Source organism: Mirounga leonina, unplaced genomic scaffold (genome assembly GCF_011800145.1).
Source record: "Mirounga leonina isolate KUSES-001 unplaced genomic scaffold, KU_Mleo_1.0 Mir_173, whole genome shotgun sequence".
Taxonomy (NCBI): domain Eukaryota; kingdom Metazoa; phylum Chordata; class Mammalia; order Carnivora; family Phocidae; genus Mirounga; species Mirounga leonina.
The window spans coordinates 29,636,831-29,654,153 of NW_023270447.1; the positions used below are offsets into that span (position 1 = coordinate 29,636,831).

General features: G+C 37.0%; 1 protein-coding gene across 1 annotated transcript; it reads right to left on the reverse strand.

Annotated features, from left to right (window-relative positions):
* Positions 1-170: 170 nt before the first annotated feature.
* IFI44 (interferon induced protein 44) lies at positions 171-15,650 on the reverse strand. Its single transcript, XM_035018180.1, is given in 13 exon segments — positions 171-834; positions 1,719-1,805; positions 1,808-1,892; positions 4,060-4,160; positions 5,538-5,576; positions 5,579-5,708; positions 8,108-8,254; positions 8,411-8,541; positions 8,544-8,605; positions 9,334-9,366; positions 13,740-13,848; positions 13,851-14,067; positions 14,070-15,650. Coding segments are annotated over 13 exon segments (1,287 nt in total). The 5' UTR covers positions 14,196-15,650; the 3' UTR covers positions 171-814.
* Between the last annotated feature and the right edge of the window lie 1,673 nt (positions 15,651-17,323).

A 17,323-nucleotide genomic window follows, 5' to 3' on the forward strand; every position in this document is an offset into this window, starting at 1 on the left:
CTAGACTGAGAGAATGACAGCAATAGACACGAAGAAGGAACCAGAATGTGTGTGTGTGTGTGTGTGTGTGAGTGTGCGTGCATGTGTATGAGAGAGAGAAAGAGAGAATAGCTTTTGAATCCCTAGATTCAACCATTTCTGAGGCAGTTAAGTTCAATCCCAGCCTTTTATATGGTTTGATTATTTTTTAATCATGTAATTCAGGTTGAGGTTTGTCACTTGTAACTAAAATGGTCATAATTGACCGAAAAAATCAAACAATAGTCTTTGTCAGTTTTAATCCTCTCAAACTCTTACCAATATTGTCACTTCTCAGAAGAGGGTTTCAGATATTAAACAAAAAAAAATGGCTTTAGGTTAAAGAATATAACATTAACTGGAGACCCAAAGAGAAGATCAAATACTTTAGAAATAAAACAAGAAGACAAAATTAAGATGATGTAGGTGAAGACCAGAAGATGCTGACAAATTAAAATAAACTTTTCCAAAATCACACACACACACAAGTTAAATTCAGATTTTCTAAACAGAAACTTTCAATTTTCACAGATACAGAACATAAATCCAAAAAAATTATGATCATTTTTTCTCACCATTAATGGCTTTAAAGCCCACTGTTCCTCATTAGTTGCAGGTATTATGATTTTATATATGTATCTTCATCCCAGACATAAATAAAACATGTCCCTTCTGTTTCAGCTACTTCTCTTTTTCCTGTGTTTTCTTATTTCTCAATTTTCAATCTTCTATGATGAGATAAATATTATTAGTATGTGAAGGGTTCACATATTTTTTCCTTCTTTTACACACTTGATTATTCCTTTTCTTTGATCTCTGAGAAAAGAGAAACAAAATATTCTTACTGGATAATCTAGGGAAAAGCAACCAGAAGGAGGAGGAACATTGGGCTACTGGAGGGTCTAAGCCAACCAGCCCTGACTTTGGGAGTGAATGCTCCGTGAAGAAGAGAAGACATGGAGAAACCAAGATGGTGGAGTCAGTAGTAACCTGAGAGTTTCTTAGCAGTTTGCAAGTGAGAGAGAATAAAGAGGATATGATATTCTAATTTGATTTCTCACAAACTAAAATAAGATTTGAGTATAAATTGAAACTTCTGTCTGATCTTTGATTGAAACAGTACAGCATGTATTCTTGAGAGAATTTGAGAGAGAATACATGTAATGCTAAAATCTGAGGCCATAAATATGAAAGGCACATACATCTACCTAGCACTGACCACGTGGCATTAAGAGAAACTCTGAGGCGGGAGACACGTCAAAAAAGTCAAGGCAAAAAAGGCAAAAACATAGGTCCCAAGAAAGCAGCAAGTAATCAAAGATCACATCTGATCAGGAACAACGCTGATCAAATCCATTTCTGGTCACAAGCAAAGAAGCATATTTTTTGAGAGAAGAGGGCAAGGATACAACTTGGGGTGTTCAGACAGTAGAAATGACAGAGGTGCATCATTTCAAAGATTCTATCTTAAGACATGGGGGAAAGAGAAGTAGTGCAAATTCTCTAAGATGTACCCTAAGTGTGGGAAATCAGGAAATGTGAGGGGAAAAAAAACACATCCAGCCAGTTAATTAAAGGGGAGGACTACTCACAAGACCGCAACCTACAGTGACACAGTGAACTGCCACATACCCAATAGATCCAAGCAGGAATAGCCATACAGGACACCTTCAAATCTCGATACCACCAAATGCATCTACCTGTTTTCTCAAGAGGCAAATCCTCTAAGAAGTCATCTGCAGCCCACAGCGTCTGTCTCAGTGCAGAGAGGATCAGAATGTCTTTATGGGGTCCAACTCCCACTCTGAAGTGTAATTACTAACCACCAAGATGTTAGAAAGAGCAAATCCAAGTTCTCTGTGGACGGTCTCTAACTGCAATATAGAAACAGTGACAAAGACTATTTTAGGTCAATATATATTGTGAAAGCAATAACAAAAAGCAGGAGCTTGGCAATAGTATTCCTATTGGGGAAAATGAAGATAGAGATCTGATCCCATAAATACTTTCTTAAAGAGCTTCACAAGTCAATCTCCAATATCACTATGAATTTTCATCAAGAATGCACATAATAGATTCCATATGATTTAGAAATGAAAGGTAACTAATAGTTCCATATAGATTACTTTGAAACTGAAGCATTTTTAATACCCTTATGCTAGAATCTGTAATTTCCCTGTTTCCTATTAAGAGTTATTCTCATGAATTAGTCAAATTTACTAGACTAGTTTAATAATGATATTTTAATTCTTGCTTAGACTACTTTATCTGGGAATGACATTGTCTGGGTTCAAAATAGGGCTCTGTTATTTCTCGTCACTGTCAAAAACACTGGCAAATGCTTTACTTTATGCTTTTGTTTCTTCATCTATAAAATGTGGTAATGACACAAGGTTGTTGTAAGTATTGAATAAGAAAATTTATCACATATTTAGTGCTCAACAAATACTAGCTATCATTACATCTTCCCAACTGGTATTCCCAAGTCCAGGTTCCTTTTGACTCAATTCATTCTGCATGTAGGTAGCAGATTAATTTTTGTGAAGCTTCAGTTTGGTTATATCACTACTTTTTATAGCAGCATTATCTATAATAGCCAAATTATGGAAATAGCCCAAGTGTCCATTGACTGATGAATGGATAAAGAAGATGTGGTGTGTGTGTATACATATATATAATGGAATATTACTCAGCCATCAAAAAGAATGAAATCTTGCCATTTGCAACAATATGGATGGAGCTAGAGAGTATTATGCTAAGTGAAATAAGTCAGAGAAAGACAAATACCATATGATTTCACTCATATGTGGAATTTAAGAAACCAATGAGCAAAGGGTAAAAAAAAGAGAGACAGAGAGAGAGAGAGACAAACTAAGAGATAAACTCTGAACTATAGAGAACAAACTGAAGGTTATACCAGAGAGGAAGGGGTGGGAGGGATGGGGGAAACAGGTGATGGGGATTAAGGAGGGCACTTGTTGTGATGAGCACTGGGTGATATATGGATATGTTGAATCACTATATTATACACTTGAAACTAATATTGCACTGTATGTTAACTAACTGGAATTTAAATAAAAACTTAAGAGAAAAAAATTGCTATGATTCCCCATAATGCACCTAATTAAGTAAAGTCACCTCATGCAAATATAACTTCTCTATCTCCCCCTACAAAGATTCAGCCCTCCACTAAACTGAATGACCCCATGCTTCCCACTCACACTGCCTCTTCCTACACTGAGGTATTGACTTAGGCTATCCTCATAGCCTGAATTTTTTCCGCATTTTGTCTCTTCACCTCCTGAAATCCTCCTCCTCTTTGAAAGCTATTTCCCAGTGACACTCCAGGAATGAAATCTTCCCCATCCCCTTTAACACAATATTTTCCTCCTCTAAACTTTTTTTTTAAAGATTTTATTTATTTATTTGACATAGAGATAGAGCCAGAGAGCACAAGAAGAGAGAACAGCAGAGGGAGAGGGAAAAGCAGGCTCTTCACTGAGCAGGGAGCCTGACGCAGGGCTCAATCCTGGGACCCTGGGATCATGACCCAAGCCAAAGGAGACGCTCAACCATCTGAGCCACCCGAGCTCCCCACCTCCTCTAAACTTTTGATTTTGAGTCCCTTCGTGAGATTTATCATACTCATACTCTGTCAATTCTTTCCTATCCCACTCCCCCCATCCCCTCACCTCCACTAATAAAATTATAAGCTTTTGAGTGCAGAGAAATTGTTTTAGTTTTCTGCGTATCTGGTTAGAGACTATCACACTGACTCAATTATGACAGGCAATCAATAAATATTTGTTGAATTGAACCTATTTGGGTTAAATTATAATGAATGGAATGATCTGTGTCCTTGTAAAAATGAATATATATTTAATTTTTAAATCTTGAGACATAAGTCTGAATTACCCAAGCAATTGTTTTAATTCTTAAGTTCAGTAGGTGTCCATTTTTATTTTTATTCACAGTAATATCATGTGATTATAGTGACATATCCCAGAAAATGTGTCTACAAAGAGGAACATCATTCATTACCTTGAGCTTCACAGGCATACATCTGTATATGTCTCTAAGGTCACCTCTTGTAATCAGATCCATTCTATCCACATGAGTGAGCAAAACCACATGTGCTACACCTAGGCCGAACAGATACATGTCACTTTGATCATTAAAGACAGTATCAGTAAGAAAGAAAGAAGAAAGAAAGAAAGAAAGAAAGAAAGAAAGAAAGAAAGAAAGAAAGAAAGAAAGAAAGAAAGGAAGGAAGGAAGGAAGGAAGGAAGGAAGGAAGGAAGGAAGGAAGGAAGGAAGGAAGAAAGAAAGAAAGAAAGAAAGAAAGAAAGAAAGAAAGAAAGAAAGAAAGAAAGAAAGAAAGAAAGAAAGGAGAAAGAAAGAAAGAAAGAAAGAAAGAAAGAAAGAAAGAAAGAAAGAAAGAAGAAAGAAAGAAAGAAAGAAAGAAAGAAAGAAAGAAAGAAAGAAAGAAAGACAGCATCAGTATGTTTTAGTTAATCAGCTATAAATTATGCAACAGGGTATCTATGGAGCAATTTCAGAGAATTGGGGAGGCCCACCGCCCCTAAAAATAGCCCGCTCAAGTACTCATCAGTACCTGGAATTCGTCTGACATAGGAAATTCCCTTCATTGCTTTCCATGGTAAGAAATGAGTCTTCAAATGAAGCCACCTCTTGGAAGAGATAGCTAAAGAGAAAGCTATTGATGTTACAATATTGTTGATTGGTCTTCTGTCCTGCCCAAACGGTTGTTTTTATGCAGACTAGAGAAAAGAGATCTCATAAACAAGATGGGGGAGAAGAATCCTCAAGAAGGAAATAGCATGTGTCAAAGCATCACAAATACATTGCTCTTCTGTCACAAAGTTAACAGCCAGCTCCCTGCACCCCTCCCTGGCAAAATTTCAAATTTCAGTGAGCAAGTAAATCACTCCATGCTTCTAACTTAACCAGAGTTGTGATAAACTGGCTCTCTCCCAGACAGAAAGGGGAATAAAGCCAAGAAAAGCCAGTATGGGGCACCTTAATTCCCCGATCCTGTTTACCTTCTCCAAAGCCTTTATGCTACCCTGCCCTACCTAACATCTTACTTCCCTGCCGCGTTTTCTTACTGAAATACTGTTTTCCATTTCTAATCATTTAAGGCCCAAGGGGAAATCTAGAACTTTTGGCAAATTAATTCATGTTAGGATACAGTGGTAGCAGGTGGTGAAGACTGTGTTAAACTCTTCAAATATATTGATTTGTTTAATCCTTATAATAAATTTCTGAGATAGGTGCTATTGTTATACTAATTTTACAGATTCGGAAATTGAGACATAGAGAGTTTAGGTCATGGCACGAAGTCATACAGCTATCAAGTGCTTGATTTGCTTGAACCACACTGATGGGCCAGGGAAGATTCATATATGCAATTTCTCAAATTTTTCATCCTGTTCTAAAATCAATCTATAATATAGTCTAATTAATTACCCTTAATAGCAAAGTGGAATGAGACTCACCACACTTTATCAACTCCCTTTGAATTTTTTTGATCTTTGCATCATGTCACAAGAGAGGTATTCAACAGAGTTGATGTCGAACACAAATGCCACACAATGGATTCTGTCCTTCAGCAATGGGTAATCAATATAGTTACTATGACCTGGTATGATTGGTTTCGTGGAATTAAACTGTAAGGTAAACATAAAGCAACATATTAATTCCATAGATATTCATGAACACATACTATGTATCAGACAGTGTGCAAGTCTCTGATAGTATGAGGCTAACAATCCGGTAGAGAAGACAGTCTATGCAAGTAGCTAGCAGCCCATTCATGCAGTCAGGTAAAGTTTCTGCAAGAAAGGGACAAGTAATCTGGGAGCTACAAAGTAGGGGGAGTTAGTCTGCTAAAGGGAATGAGCATATGGACGAAAGTGTTCTAGATAGAAGTAATGTGGTGGAGGTGAGAGCTTTCAGAAAGAAATCTGGTATCATCACACAGAATGTAAGGGCCGAAAGTAGTTCAAAATGAGATGCATTTACTCTTGAACTAGCAGTCCCTCTGCTGGGAATCTGTCACAGGTATACTGGCAAAAATACAAAATGATGCATGTGCAAGCCTATCAACTTCAGGACTATTTGTAGTGGCAAGATTCTAATATATCAATAACATAGAGTATTTGGTGAATTCTCTAAAAAGAGGAGAACCACAAATCTGTAAGTATTTTCTTATGTAGTGAAAAAGGAAAGTAAACTATAAATTGTTATATGGTTGCTTATAAGAAAAGGGAAGAAATGTATTTGAAGGGCCAGAGAAAGAAAATGGATTCTTTGACTATGCCTTATTTTGTAAAGTTGACTTTAGACTATATTTCAGTACACCAAAACTAATTGCATGTGGTTTGGGTAAGTGTTAGTTGATTAGTAAGGGTGGGTTAGGTATTTGTCATCAGAGTTTTGGTGTACTTGCTATGATTTATGGATTATATGTTATGATGTATTAAATTCGATTCCAAGTAATACAGGAAAGGAGAAAGTGGATAGACACAGATGATGGGCCATGAGTCAAAAATTGTTGAAGCTGAGTAAATGGGAATTCATTAAATAGTTTTGTCTACTTTTGCATTAGTTTAAAATTCTCTATAATAAAGTTGTTTTTAAAAAAAGAATATTTAAAAATAAACTTTACCTCTACAAGACAATGCTATACTAAAGAATGAAAAGCCCTTGCATGAATAGAAAAATAAAACATGCTGTGTTTCTGGATAAGAACACTGGATATGTGAAGATGTAAATCAAATTTTGATATAAAATTTTAATGTAATTTTAATCAAAGCACCAACAAATCAAACACAAACAATCAAAACACAAACAGGCTCACTTGGAAAAGTATATTGTGAAAATAGTCAAGAAAAACAAATGCAAGAAATAAATAATGAGCATGACTTGTCCAGTGAGGTATCAAAACATAGTTGATTGCTATGGTAATTAAAAAAAATTAAATGATATGGTAATAAAAATAATATCATAAAGGAATTGATAAATACATCAATAGAACAAACCAATCCCTGTATTTGGTAGGGAAAAGATGCAAAGACATTCAACAAAAGATGCTGGCACAATTGACTATTCATTTGGAACAAAGTAAATTAATGATTAATTCAAAATCTAAATGTCTATAAAAAAGACTAGAAAGTTTTAAAAAGTGACAAACTAAAGTGGCTTTCTCTTTAATCCCCGCTCCTCTTGCCTAGACCACAGACAGGGCTCAGTGTGAACATCTGGAGAGCGTAAGGATGAAAGCCACACGTTTTAGTCAGGTATACTGACTAAAGCAGCTTGGGCTGCTATAACAAATTACCATATTTGGTGCCATAAAGAACAAAAATTGCTTCTTACAGTTCTGAGGCCTAGAAAGTCCAAGATCAAGGTGCTAGCCGATTTGGTGTCTGATGAGAGCCTTCTTCCTGATTTGTAGACAGCTACCTTCTTGCTGTGTCCTCATATGGCAGAGAGAAACATCATCTCTCCCCTATCTCTTCTTGTAAGGACACTAATCCCATTCATGAGGGATTTACCTTCATGACCTAATCACCTCTCAAAGACCCCACCTCCTAATACCACCACACTGGGGATTAGGGCTTTAGCATGTGAATTTTAGGGGGACACAAAGCACCCCATACTGAGGGTCTCATAAGAGAAAGTGAGATGGACCCTTGAAATTGATAACCTCAGAGAGCTTCCACACGGACCCAAAGCTGCCTACATTCAGACTTCTGTTACATAAGAGAAATGACCTATGTGAGTAAATTGATGTATTGGATTTCTGTTTCACATAGCCAAAGGCAATTGAATATATAACAACATTCAGAGTTGTTATGACAGCTATGACAGAAGAGTCTTTTGGATGTTTTAATTCTTTGTAAAATAAAATATCAAAAAGGAACAAATGACCTTGAACAAGTATAGTTCAAGAAAATAAATGGTAATGCATTAAATTAGACTAGTATCGGCTGTTGTCAATAGTGAGCAAAAACAAACATTTTAAATATCAGTTATAATTTCTCAATGATTAGCCCAATCATACCTGGTATCTGTCAGAAATGTGGCCTTTTAAGATGTAGACTATGTCATCCACGCACCCTTTTTCCTTCTCACGCAGCCCCATTGAGTCACACAGAATAAACAGTCAGGTGTTGCCATCCTTCAAATCCTTAATGGAATATGTCCTGTACTACAAGAGGAGAAAAAAAGCAATTTTAAGAGTACATTTTTTTAATTGCAAATGGAGATAAAGTCTACGTGGAATGAAGTCCATCAGCAAAAGACTTTTCAAAACTAATTAACTTGAACAAAGAAGCAAAGGCTGAGTGACCTTGAATGGACATACCTTGTCAGATACTCCAGTTGTATCAGAGCCCACCAGAGCCTGGTGTGTTACATGGCCTCGGAAAACAGATTTTACCGAGTTGAAAAAGCTAGACTTCCCAGCCCCATTTGGACCCAGGAACAGAATCTGCTTTGGTGAACGAGGTCTTTATGTGGTTTGTAAGTTTTCATGTCAAACAATAATCTCTTGTGGAGTCTGTTTAGACAGGACAATTTTAAAAATTGACCGAGGGTAGATCACAAGAGCTTACCATAAGTTTTCCTAGAATTCGTTTTCTTTTCTTATATGTTATTATTTATTTTTGATTAGCAACTTGCTTTCCTGTTAAAAGGACAAGCAACTATCCTACTTCAAAACCTACTATAAAAGAAGAAAAAAGCAAAAATAACACTTAAAACAGAGCCAATCAGACATAAAACCTTCCAGATTTAAGCAACCAGACACATATAAACCTTGTAATAAATATGAACTGTGTTAAGTATGAAGATAACTTATTAACAATAAACTTCAAAAAGCACAACATCACATGTGACTTTTGAAGTTTATGGAAGTGGATAATTTCCAACATGTTCTTGAAGTTCATGTAAGTATTCTCCACCTACCAGCCACCCCTTCCAAAGCAATTCCCTAAAGTAGTTGAAACGGTAACTTCAAGATGTCTAAGCAAAAATGTAGACATGCAGCCAAATAATTCTTTTCCTTCAAGTATATAAAAACATAGGAATGTTTTCCCTTTACTCAGAGTTCTTTCTGTTTTAACACTGGTATTATCAAATAGTCTTATGATTATAAATATAACTATAGTTTATTCTTGATGATCCACAAGTTATGTTATAATCTGTGCTACCAATTTGACAGAACCTATAAAAGAATAAGTCTAAGATAATAAACAGAATAACAGAAGATTAAAAACATTGACTTACTGAGTAATCCCTTTCATGATTCTTTCGTCCAAGAAATACAGGGAAATAATCAAAGAAAAATGAAAAGTACAAGTTGTTGAATGACTGGCTAACTGAATGTCAACGCAGTCACTACGGAAAAAGACAGAAATAGCTCTTCCATGACAACAGCAGAGTATAAGGAAAGCAAGTGGAGAAAATTCTGGCAAATCTCCTTAACATCTCATGTGGAGAATCTAGAGCTAGAGGCAAGATGGGCACGGTAAAACTAGATTGTCCACAGATCTCTTCTAACCCAATTACTCAGCAGTAGTATGTGGCTTGCTCCAACATGGGCAATGAGAACTGGGGTCCTTTCTGATTCAGAGAAGCAAGGCATAAAGGCGTGGACAGGCCAGGGAAAAACTTAAAACAGTTCCTCTCCATAATCCAAGAGGTCTGAAAGGGATAAGGTACAGATACATACAAACAAGAAAAAAACCACAAGCACCAAATTCTCTCCAAAACCTATATCTACAATTGGGGTTCCTGGAACTTCCAGCCCAGTTGATTTTCTTTCTGGCTCCGAAGAGAATGTAGGACTCATCCCTCACCCAGTCAGAGCACAGTGAGTGGTTCAGGGGAGGCCTGAGGACTTTATGTGAACCAATGAGACTCAGGCCCAGAATGACTTACTTCCTGAGAAGAGACACTCTTTGGTGGTGGATTTAAAACTGAAAGGATCAGCTGCAGGGTGCCTGGGTGGCTCAGTGGGTTGAGTGACCAACTCTTGGTTTCTGTTCAGGTCATGATCTCCCAGTAGTGGGATTGAGCCCAGGTCAGGCTCTGTGCCCCGCGTTGGGCTCCATGCTCAGCATTGAGTCTGCTGTGGATTCTCTCTCCCTCTCCTCCCACCACTCACTCACTCAGGCTCTCTCTCTAAAATAAATACATGATAAATAAAATCTTAAAAAAAAAAAACCTGAAAGGATCAGGTGTAGTGATGCTGGCAATTCTCTACACTACAAAAGAATACTATGTGAAACATTTAAAAATATGGCTATACATGTGGAAAGAAAACCTCTTTAAATAACCGAAAGTAAAAATACTAAAGACTACATACAATGACTATAATAAAACGAGAAAAGAATAAGTGTAAACAAAGAGAAAAGCAACCTCTTGGAATTTTTCAAAGATCTTCTTAACTTTAACATCCAAAAGGAAATTAAAAATCAAAATTGTAAATATAAAGAAAATAACAATAATATAAACACTTTATATCAACCTTGTGATAAAAGTACACTTGGCTAATAACAAGAAAGAAGGAAAGTTTTGAAAATAGAAAATAGAAACAGAAAAGAATACAGAAACAAACTTTAGAAATATAAGAGGGAATTAACAAAAATACCAGACAGATTTTATAAATTGAAAATAGGATAAATTAATATAGTAATTGGTTTAAACTATAAAATAAATAAATTACTGACTAGTCTAATCAAAGAAAACCAAATTCACAAAATGTCATGCTACAGTTCACATACCAGAATGGCTACATATTGTAATGAAAAGTGCTGGGAAAACTTTAAAAGTGACAGAAACTCTCATGCACTGCTCTGGCAGTGGAAATTGGTAGGGCTACATTGGAAAGCTTTGTCAGTATCCACTGAAGCTGAACATACACAAATCCGATGACCCAGAAATTTTATATTTATATTCGTCAAAAAATATGAATGTGTGAACCAAAACACATGTACAAGAAGGCTTATAGCACTATTATTTGTAATAGCCCCCAACTGGAAAACTCAAATGTCCACCAACAGTAATTTTATGTAAAAAAAAAAAAGCAGGTTTTTGTTTTTTTTTAAAATAGCGCCTGGGTGGCTCAGTCAGTTAAGTGTCTGACTCTTGATCTCGGCTCAGGTCTTGATCTCACAGTCTTGAGTTCAAGCCCCGAGTTGGGCTCCACACTGGGCATGGAGCCTACTTTAAAAAAAAAAAAAAAAAAGGTATGATGGAATCATTATACTGGCATCCTATATGACAATGAAAATGAACAAATGACTCCAACACACATAATATGGATGAATCAGTAGGGAGGTAGGGAGCTAAAGCAGATCTCCTGAGATGCATTCACTCACTTTACCAAGTAACACTCAGGGAAAAAAAGAAAAATGACCCAGCCTAATTTCTTTGAAAATATGCTAATGATCTTATCTCCAGCTAAATAGACTAATGATATTTCCTACAAGGAAAGTACTTACCTCTTGAATGTCCTTAACAGGATGCTCCTGGCTAAGGATTACTTAGAATAAATAAATATAGCTTCTATGGATTTATGAGGCATGTCTTCATGGGAATTGTCATGTGAGCTGATTGTCTTAGTCGACTCAGGCTGCCATACAAAATACCATGAACTGGGACAACAGAAATTTATTTCTCACAGTTCTGGAAGCTGAGAAGTCCAAGATCACTGTGCAGCAAAGTAGATTTCATCCTGAAACCTCTTCTCTTTCCTGGCAGGTGGCTGCCATCTCATTGTGCTCTCCCATGACCCCTCCTTGTATGTTCGTGGGGAGAGTGTGAGCTCTCTGGTGTCCCTTCTTATATGAACGCTTATCCTATTGAATTAAGGCCCCACTCTTATTACCTCATTTAACCTTAATTACTTCCTTAGAGGCCCCATCTCCAAGTATAGTCACATTGGGGATTAGGGCTTCAACATATGAGTTTGGGGTGGGGGGTGCACATTCAGTCTATAGCACTGACATATAAACGTTCCATAACGTAACCACTCTTCAATACGTAAGGTGGCCCACAAACTTCATAAAACAATCCTGCCTGTTCTTTTATACAGAAAGCATATGTCTAATATGCAAAGGAAGGACCTAGGAGCCACAAAGAATAATCTTGTACCCTTTCTGCCTTCTCTGAGATTTCTGATTGCCTTTATCCTTGAAATGATTAGTCAAACCTAATACTGCGTAAGATATCTGATTTGTAGAGGTCTGATTTTATAATCCACTCCCTTGTTTAGCTCAATCCCTCAAACGTAATATTGAATGTAAGAGGTCAGACACCCAAGAGTACATATTTTGATATGATTCCATTTATATAGAATTCAAAAAGAAGAAGTTATTAATGTCGACACAAGCCAAAGTAATAGTTATCTTTGGCTGGTAATAACCAGGAAGAATCAGCAAGGAGTCTTTTGAAATGATGATAATAATCTATTTCTTCATCAAAGTAGTAGCTATATTAATATGTGTCTAATTTATAAAAGTTTGTCAATTGGTACATTTATCAATTGTGCATTTCTCTGTTTATGTGTTATACTTCAATAAAAAGTTTCCTTAACTGATCCAGGATTGTCAACATGATGACATATCCAAGTAAATTGACCAGACATCAACAAAAATTTTTTTAGATGTTTGGGGCAGCCAGGAAGAAAGATCAAATCACTCAAAGGGAAAAAATTAAAATAAATAAGTAAGTCTGGCCCTAGGTTTTCCACAGCAACATCAATCCTGTAGAAACATTACAAAATCCCCCAAAGAATTACATACTCTGATGATCATTCAAGTATAAAGACCACAGACAAGGAGTTTGGAACATAAAAATACTCAGGGGATATTATTCCTAGGGTCCCTTCCTTTAAATTGTTAGACATAAATAACTATTTCAGAGAAGAAATGTAAATGGCCAATACACATAGACTTGCTAGTAATCAGGAATAAGCAAAGAAGAAAATGAGAAACCATCTTTTGACCATCAAATTGCAAATATTCCAAAGTTTGGTAATATCAAATATTGGCAAGAAGATAAGGGAATAGGCATTTCTATAACACTCTTGGGAAAGTATAAAAGAAGTATTTTTTCTCCTGCTCTCTCTCTCTCATTCTCTCTCTCAAATAAATAAAATCTTTGGGCACCTGGGTGGCTCAGTTGGTTAAAAGAAGTATTTTTGTGCACAGTTATATTCACGAATACATTACAAAAGCATTGTTTATAACAGCAAATATTGGAAACAATGTCCTTTAGCAGAAAAATAAGTAAATTCATTTTGGTCTTTTAATATAATGGATACAATGGGAAACTTCAGGATCTAGTACCAATCAAGAGAAGTTTGGGCTTTGGTTTCATTCCAAGAGAATCTCACAATCTAAGTTTGCTGCCCCTTTCTCTCTCTCTCTCTCTCTCTCTCTCTCTCTCTCCCCCGCCCTTCTCCTTCTACCTTTTCTCCCCCTCCCCTACCCCTTCCCCCACACAAACACACTCCAGAAAACTCTATATATGCTACTTTTGACCACGGTTGGGTCTCAGCAAACATGTGTGGCCAGGTTTCAGTCTTGGTCACCCAGAGATAAGGACATTCTTCCTTAAAGAGATGGGTTGCCTCAAATCCGCCAAACATTCAGGAGAGAGCGCTATATAAGATTATCAGATTAAATCTATCTTCACAATAAAAAACCTCACATTCTTCAAAGGAAATAGATTGATTTTGAAGTAGTCCAAGTTCTTTAACTGCATCTAAGTTCATAGTCACTTTTTTTGCTTCAGATTAAGGAGGAATTTGAAAGCATCCCACCCTTTATGATATTCATGAAGAAATATAGACGGTGAATATGTTCCTATATTGCATTCTGAAATTTCATTCTCTTGAAAGGCAAGAAGGACAATGGGAACTTTGTCATCTTTCTTGTAACTCTCTTTTATATAGGCCCCCAAAACACAATGTCCACCATAAATCACCATCACAGTAGGCCCTTGGTCACAGCATTTCTGTCAAAATTATGTCCAGAGAATTCATGGACATTAGGTTTATAGAGAAGGGTAAATTATTTTCCTCCAAAATAATTTTGCAGCTTCTTTTCTTGCATCCCCGTCAAACGAGGTGTCACTGCCATGCTTCTCAATCCAGGAGAAAATCAAATATATTTTCCATTAAATATTGAAAAACAGGGAACATATACTGTCACAAAGCTTGCATTTGTGCCTCTTACTTACTCTACATTACACATAAGATGAGTAAAGAGAGGATGAGCAGATAGCATAAAAAATCATTAACTAGTTTTTCATTCTAAATGATTTTTTTTTAATTAAAAAGGAAGACTACTATTTGCAAGTGCCTAGGAAAAGTGGAAAGCAGCAAGTCACTTACCTGTTTGTAGAACCTGTACAAGGACTGAGGCTGAGTGTAGCTGCTCTGTCTGGACAGCTAAGGAGACACAGAAATAGGCACATAAATTTCTTCAGCAACTTCCAGGGTTCAGGGACTCCGAGAAAAGGAGACTGAACCATAGTAAAGGCCCAGCCCACGTGGCAGAGTGCCAGCCTCCTCCTGCCAGGGAACAGGAACTGAACCAGTTAAATTTTCACAGTCGAGTCAAATAAAAATATTAGGAGAATCAAAGAATTGAAGTCAGAGAGAAGAAAACCTCACAGCTCACTAGATTTTTAAGTGACTTCTTTAAAGAAATATTCAGTTTCTGTATGTTGAAATACAAAAAAACAGCTGTCAATTCCAACTCCAGGACACATGCCTCAAATTCATCCACTTCTCTGCTATCAACTTACTCTCATCAGGGTCCTCTGTTTTCTGTGCTGCTGGGGGTCAGGCCGATTTCAGCAAAAACCCACAGATTTCTGACTAGCTATGACAGAGGAGCCGCAATCCCAAACAGAGAATCAACTGAGGTAAAACAGAAGGCTTTTGGAGATCAGCAAGTGTTGAGGACCATGTCACCACCATCTGCACACCCTGCCATGGTCAGGTCCTCCCACTGTTCCCTGACTTAAAAGAGCAGGAGATTCTTTCTCATTTTGCAGACCATCTCAAGAACTCAGACTGAAGCAGGAGGGCCTAACCTCGCTCGGCAAACAGCCGTCACTTCACTAAGGAAACCAGGAATCTTCATGTTTGACGAATTGCTTGTATCATCAATGGAATGAAAATAAAAAAGGCTTAACTCCTTAATAATAAAGAAACAAGACATAGAGATGGTAGAAGAGATCATTTGGTAGTCTGTACTTAGCTCATCTTCTTCTAAGAGAGCCTGTAGAATTGGCATTGAAGACACAGTTTCAAACCTGCCTCTCATTCCTCTACACACACAAATAATCCAATAATTCAGGTAGCCCTTGCTCATAAATGGTAGCATTTGAATAAACAAGCACCTTCCAGAAATTAATATTCCCAGCTCTCCCTTCCTTGAGCTTTTGGAAGACACCAGCCCCTCACATGAGCTCAGAGGTGTGATAGGTCCCATCTAAAAACCTGTGTTGGAGGGCGCCTGGGTAGTTCAGTTGGTTAGTTGTCTGAGGCTTGATTTCGGCTCAGGTCATGATCTCAGGGTGGTGAGATGAAGCCCCACATGGGGCTCCACGCAGGGCATGGAGCCTACTTATGATTCTCTCTCTCTCTCTCTCTCCCCCTCTCCTTTGGCCCCTCCCCCTCCTCCCTGCTTGTGCATGCGCATTCTCTCTCTCTCTCAAAAGAAATCAATTGTTTTAATAACTTTGACAATTATATTTACACACCATTATTTAACATAGCTTGTTCTTCTTCTTTGCCATCTCTACCCCCATTCCTACAATCTCTACCTGCAGTTTTGCTTCCACTGTCATTCCTATCCTGGAGTCTAGAACAGCTCAAATCCATTGTGTGAGCTGTGTTGGGAAAGCAGTGGGGGGGCATGCAACTGGATATTGGCCATAATCCTAATTCCATTGTCTGGTTGACCCCAGTGGTCTGCATTTTCTCCAACTCAGAACAAGATTTTGCAAAGATTTGCAGCTAGTATACAAGTTTCCATCTTGCTCAGATTGATGGCAAAAATCAGATCTACTTAAATCTGCTCTCTATAAATTGGCCCAGAGACTCACCACATTTGGGATGGGATTTGGGAACCAAATTCTCCCAGCTTTTACAACACCAATGAAGACTTCAATCAGCTATGCTATCAAGTAACTACTTTAGCATCAGATTGAGTTTGGTCACTTCAAGATGATTACTCGTCAGCTGGTCTCTGAAGCATCTGGGGGCTTTCTTGAGTCTCTCAATCAATTTTGTTTTATTCAATATGAACTTGCATTTTTTATGAAAAAGCAACATATAATCTTTAAATTTAGCTTTCTAAAAAAGACACAGACTTACACATCACCCACCATAATACTCCTCTCAGTATTTTATTAAATAGATGGATGCTGGCTGAATTTGTACAATACTACAAACTTTTGTCAGAAACAGCCACTTTGACTTTATTTTTTTTCCAGCTTTATTAAGATATAATTGATACAAACAGACTCTTACCTACAGAGAACTGATGGTTGCTGGAGAGGAGGTGGGCAGGGGGACAGGTTAAATGGGTGATGGGGAGTAGAAGGGCACTTGTTGTGATGATCACTGGGTGTTATATGTAAGTGATGAATCACTAAATCCTACTCCTGAAACTCATCGTACACTATATGTTAACTAACTGGAATTTAAATGAAAACTTGAAGCTACCAAAAAAAAATTACTTAAAATAAAAATAAAAATAAATAAATAAGGCTCAAGAAAGTTGATTGTTTTCAGACTTCATGTGTTACTCAAGAACCAGTGGATTTTAATACCAAATAAATAAATAAAAATCCCCAGAAAAAAAAAGATATAATTGATATATAAAATTGTGTAAGTTTAAGGTATTCCATGCAATGATTTGACACATGTATATATTGCAAAATGGTTAGCACCATAATGTTAGTTAACACATCCCTTACCTCAAATAATTACCTTTTTTGTACATGCAGTGAGTACATTTAGGATCTACTCTCCTAGCAATTTTCGAATATATAATACTGCATTGTTAACTACTCTGTTTCTATGAGTTTGGCTTTCTAAGATTTCACATATAAGTGAGATCATGCAGTATTTGTCTTTCTCTGACTTATTTCCCTTAGCATATGCCCCCAAGGTCCATCCATGTTGTCTCAAATAGCAGAATTTCCTTTTTATGGTGGAATAATATTCCTGTGTGTGTGTGTGTGTGTAAAT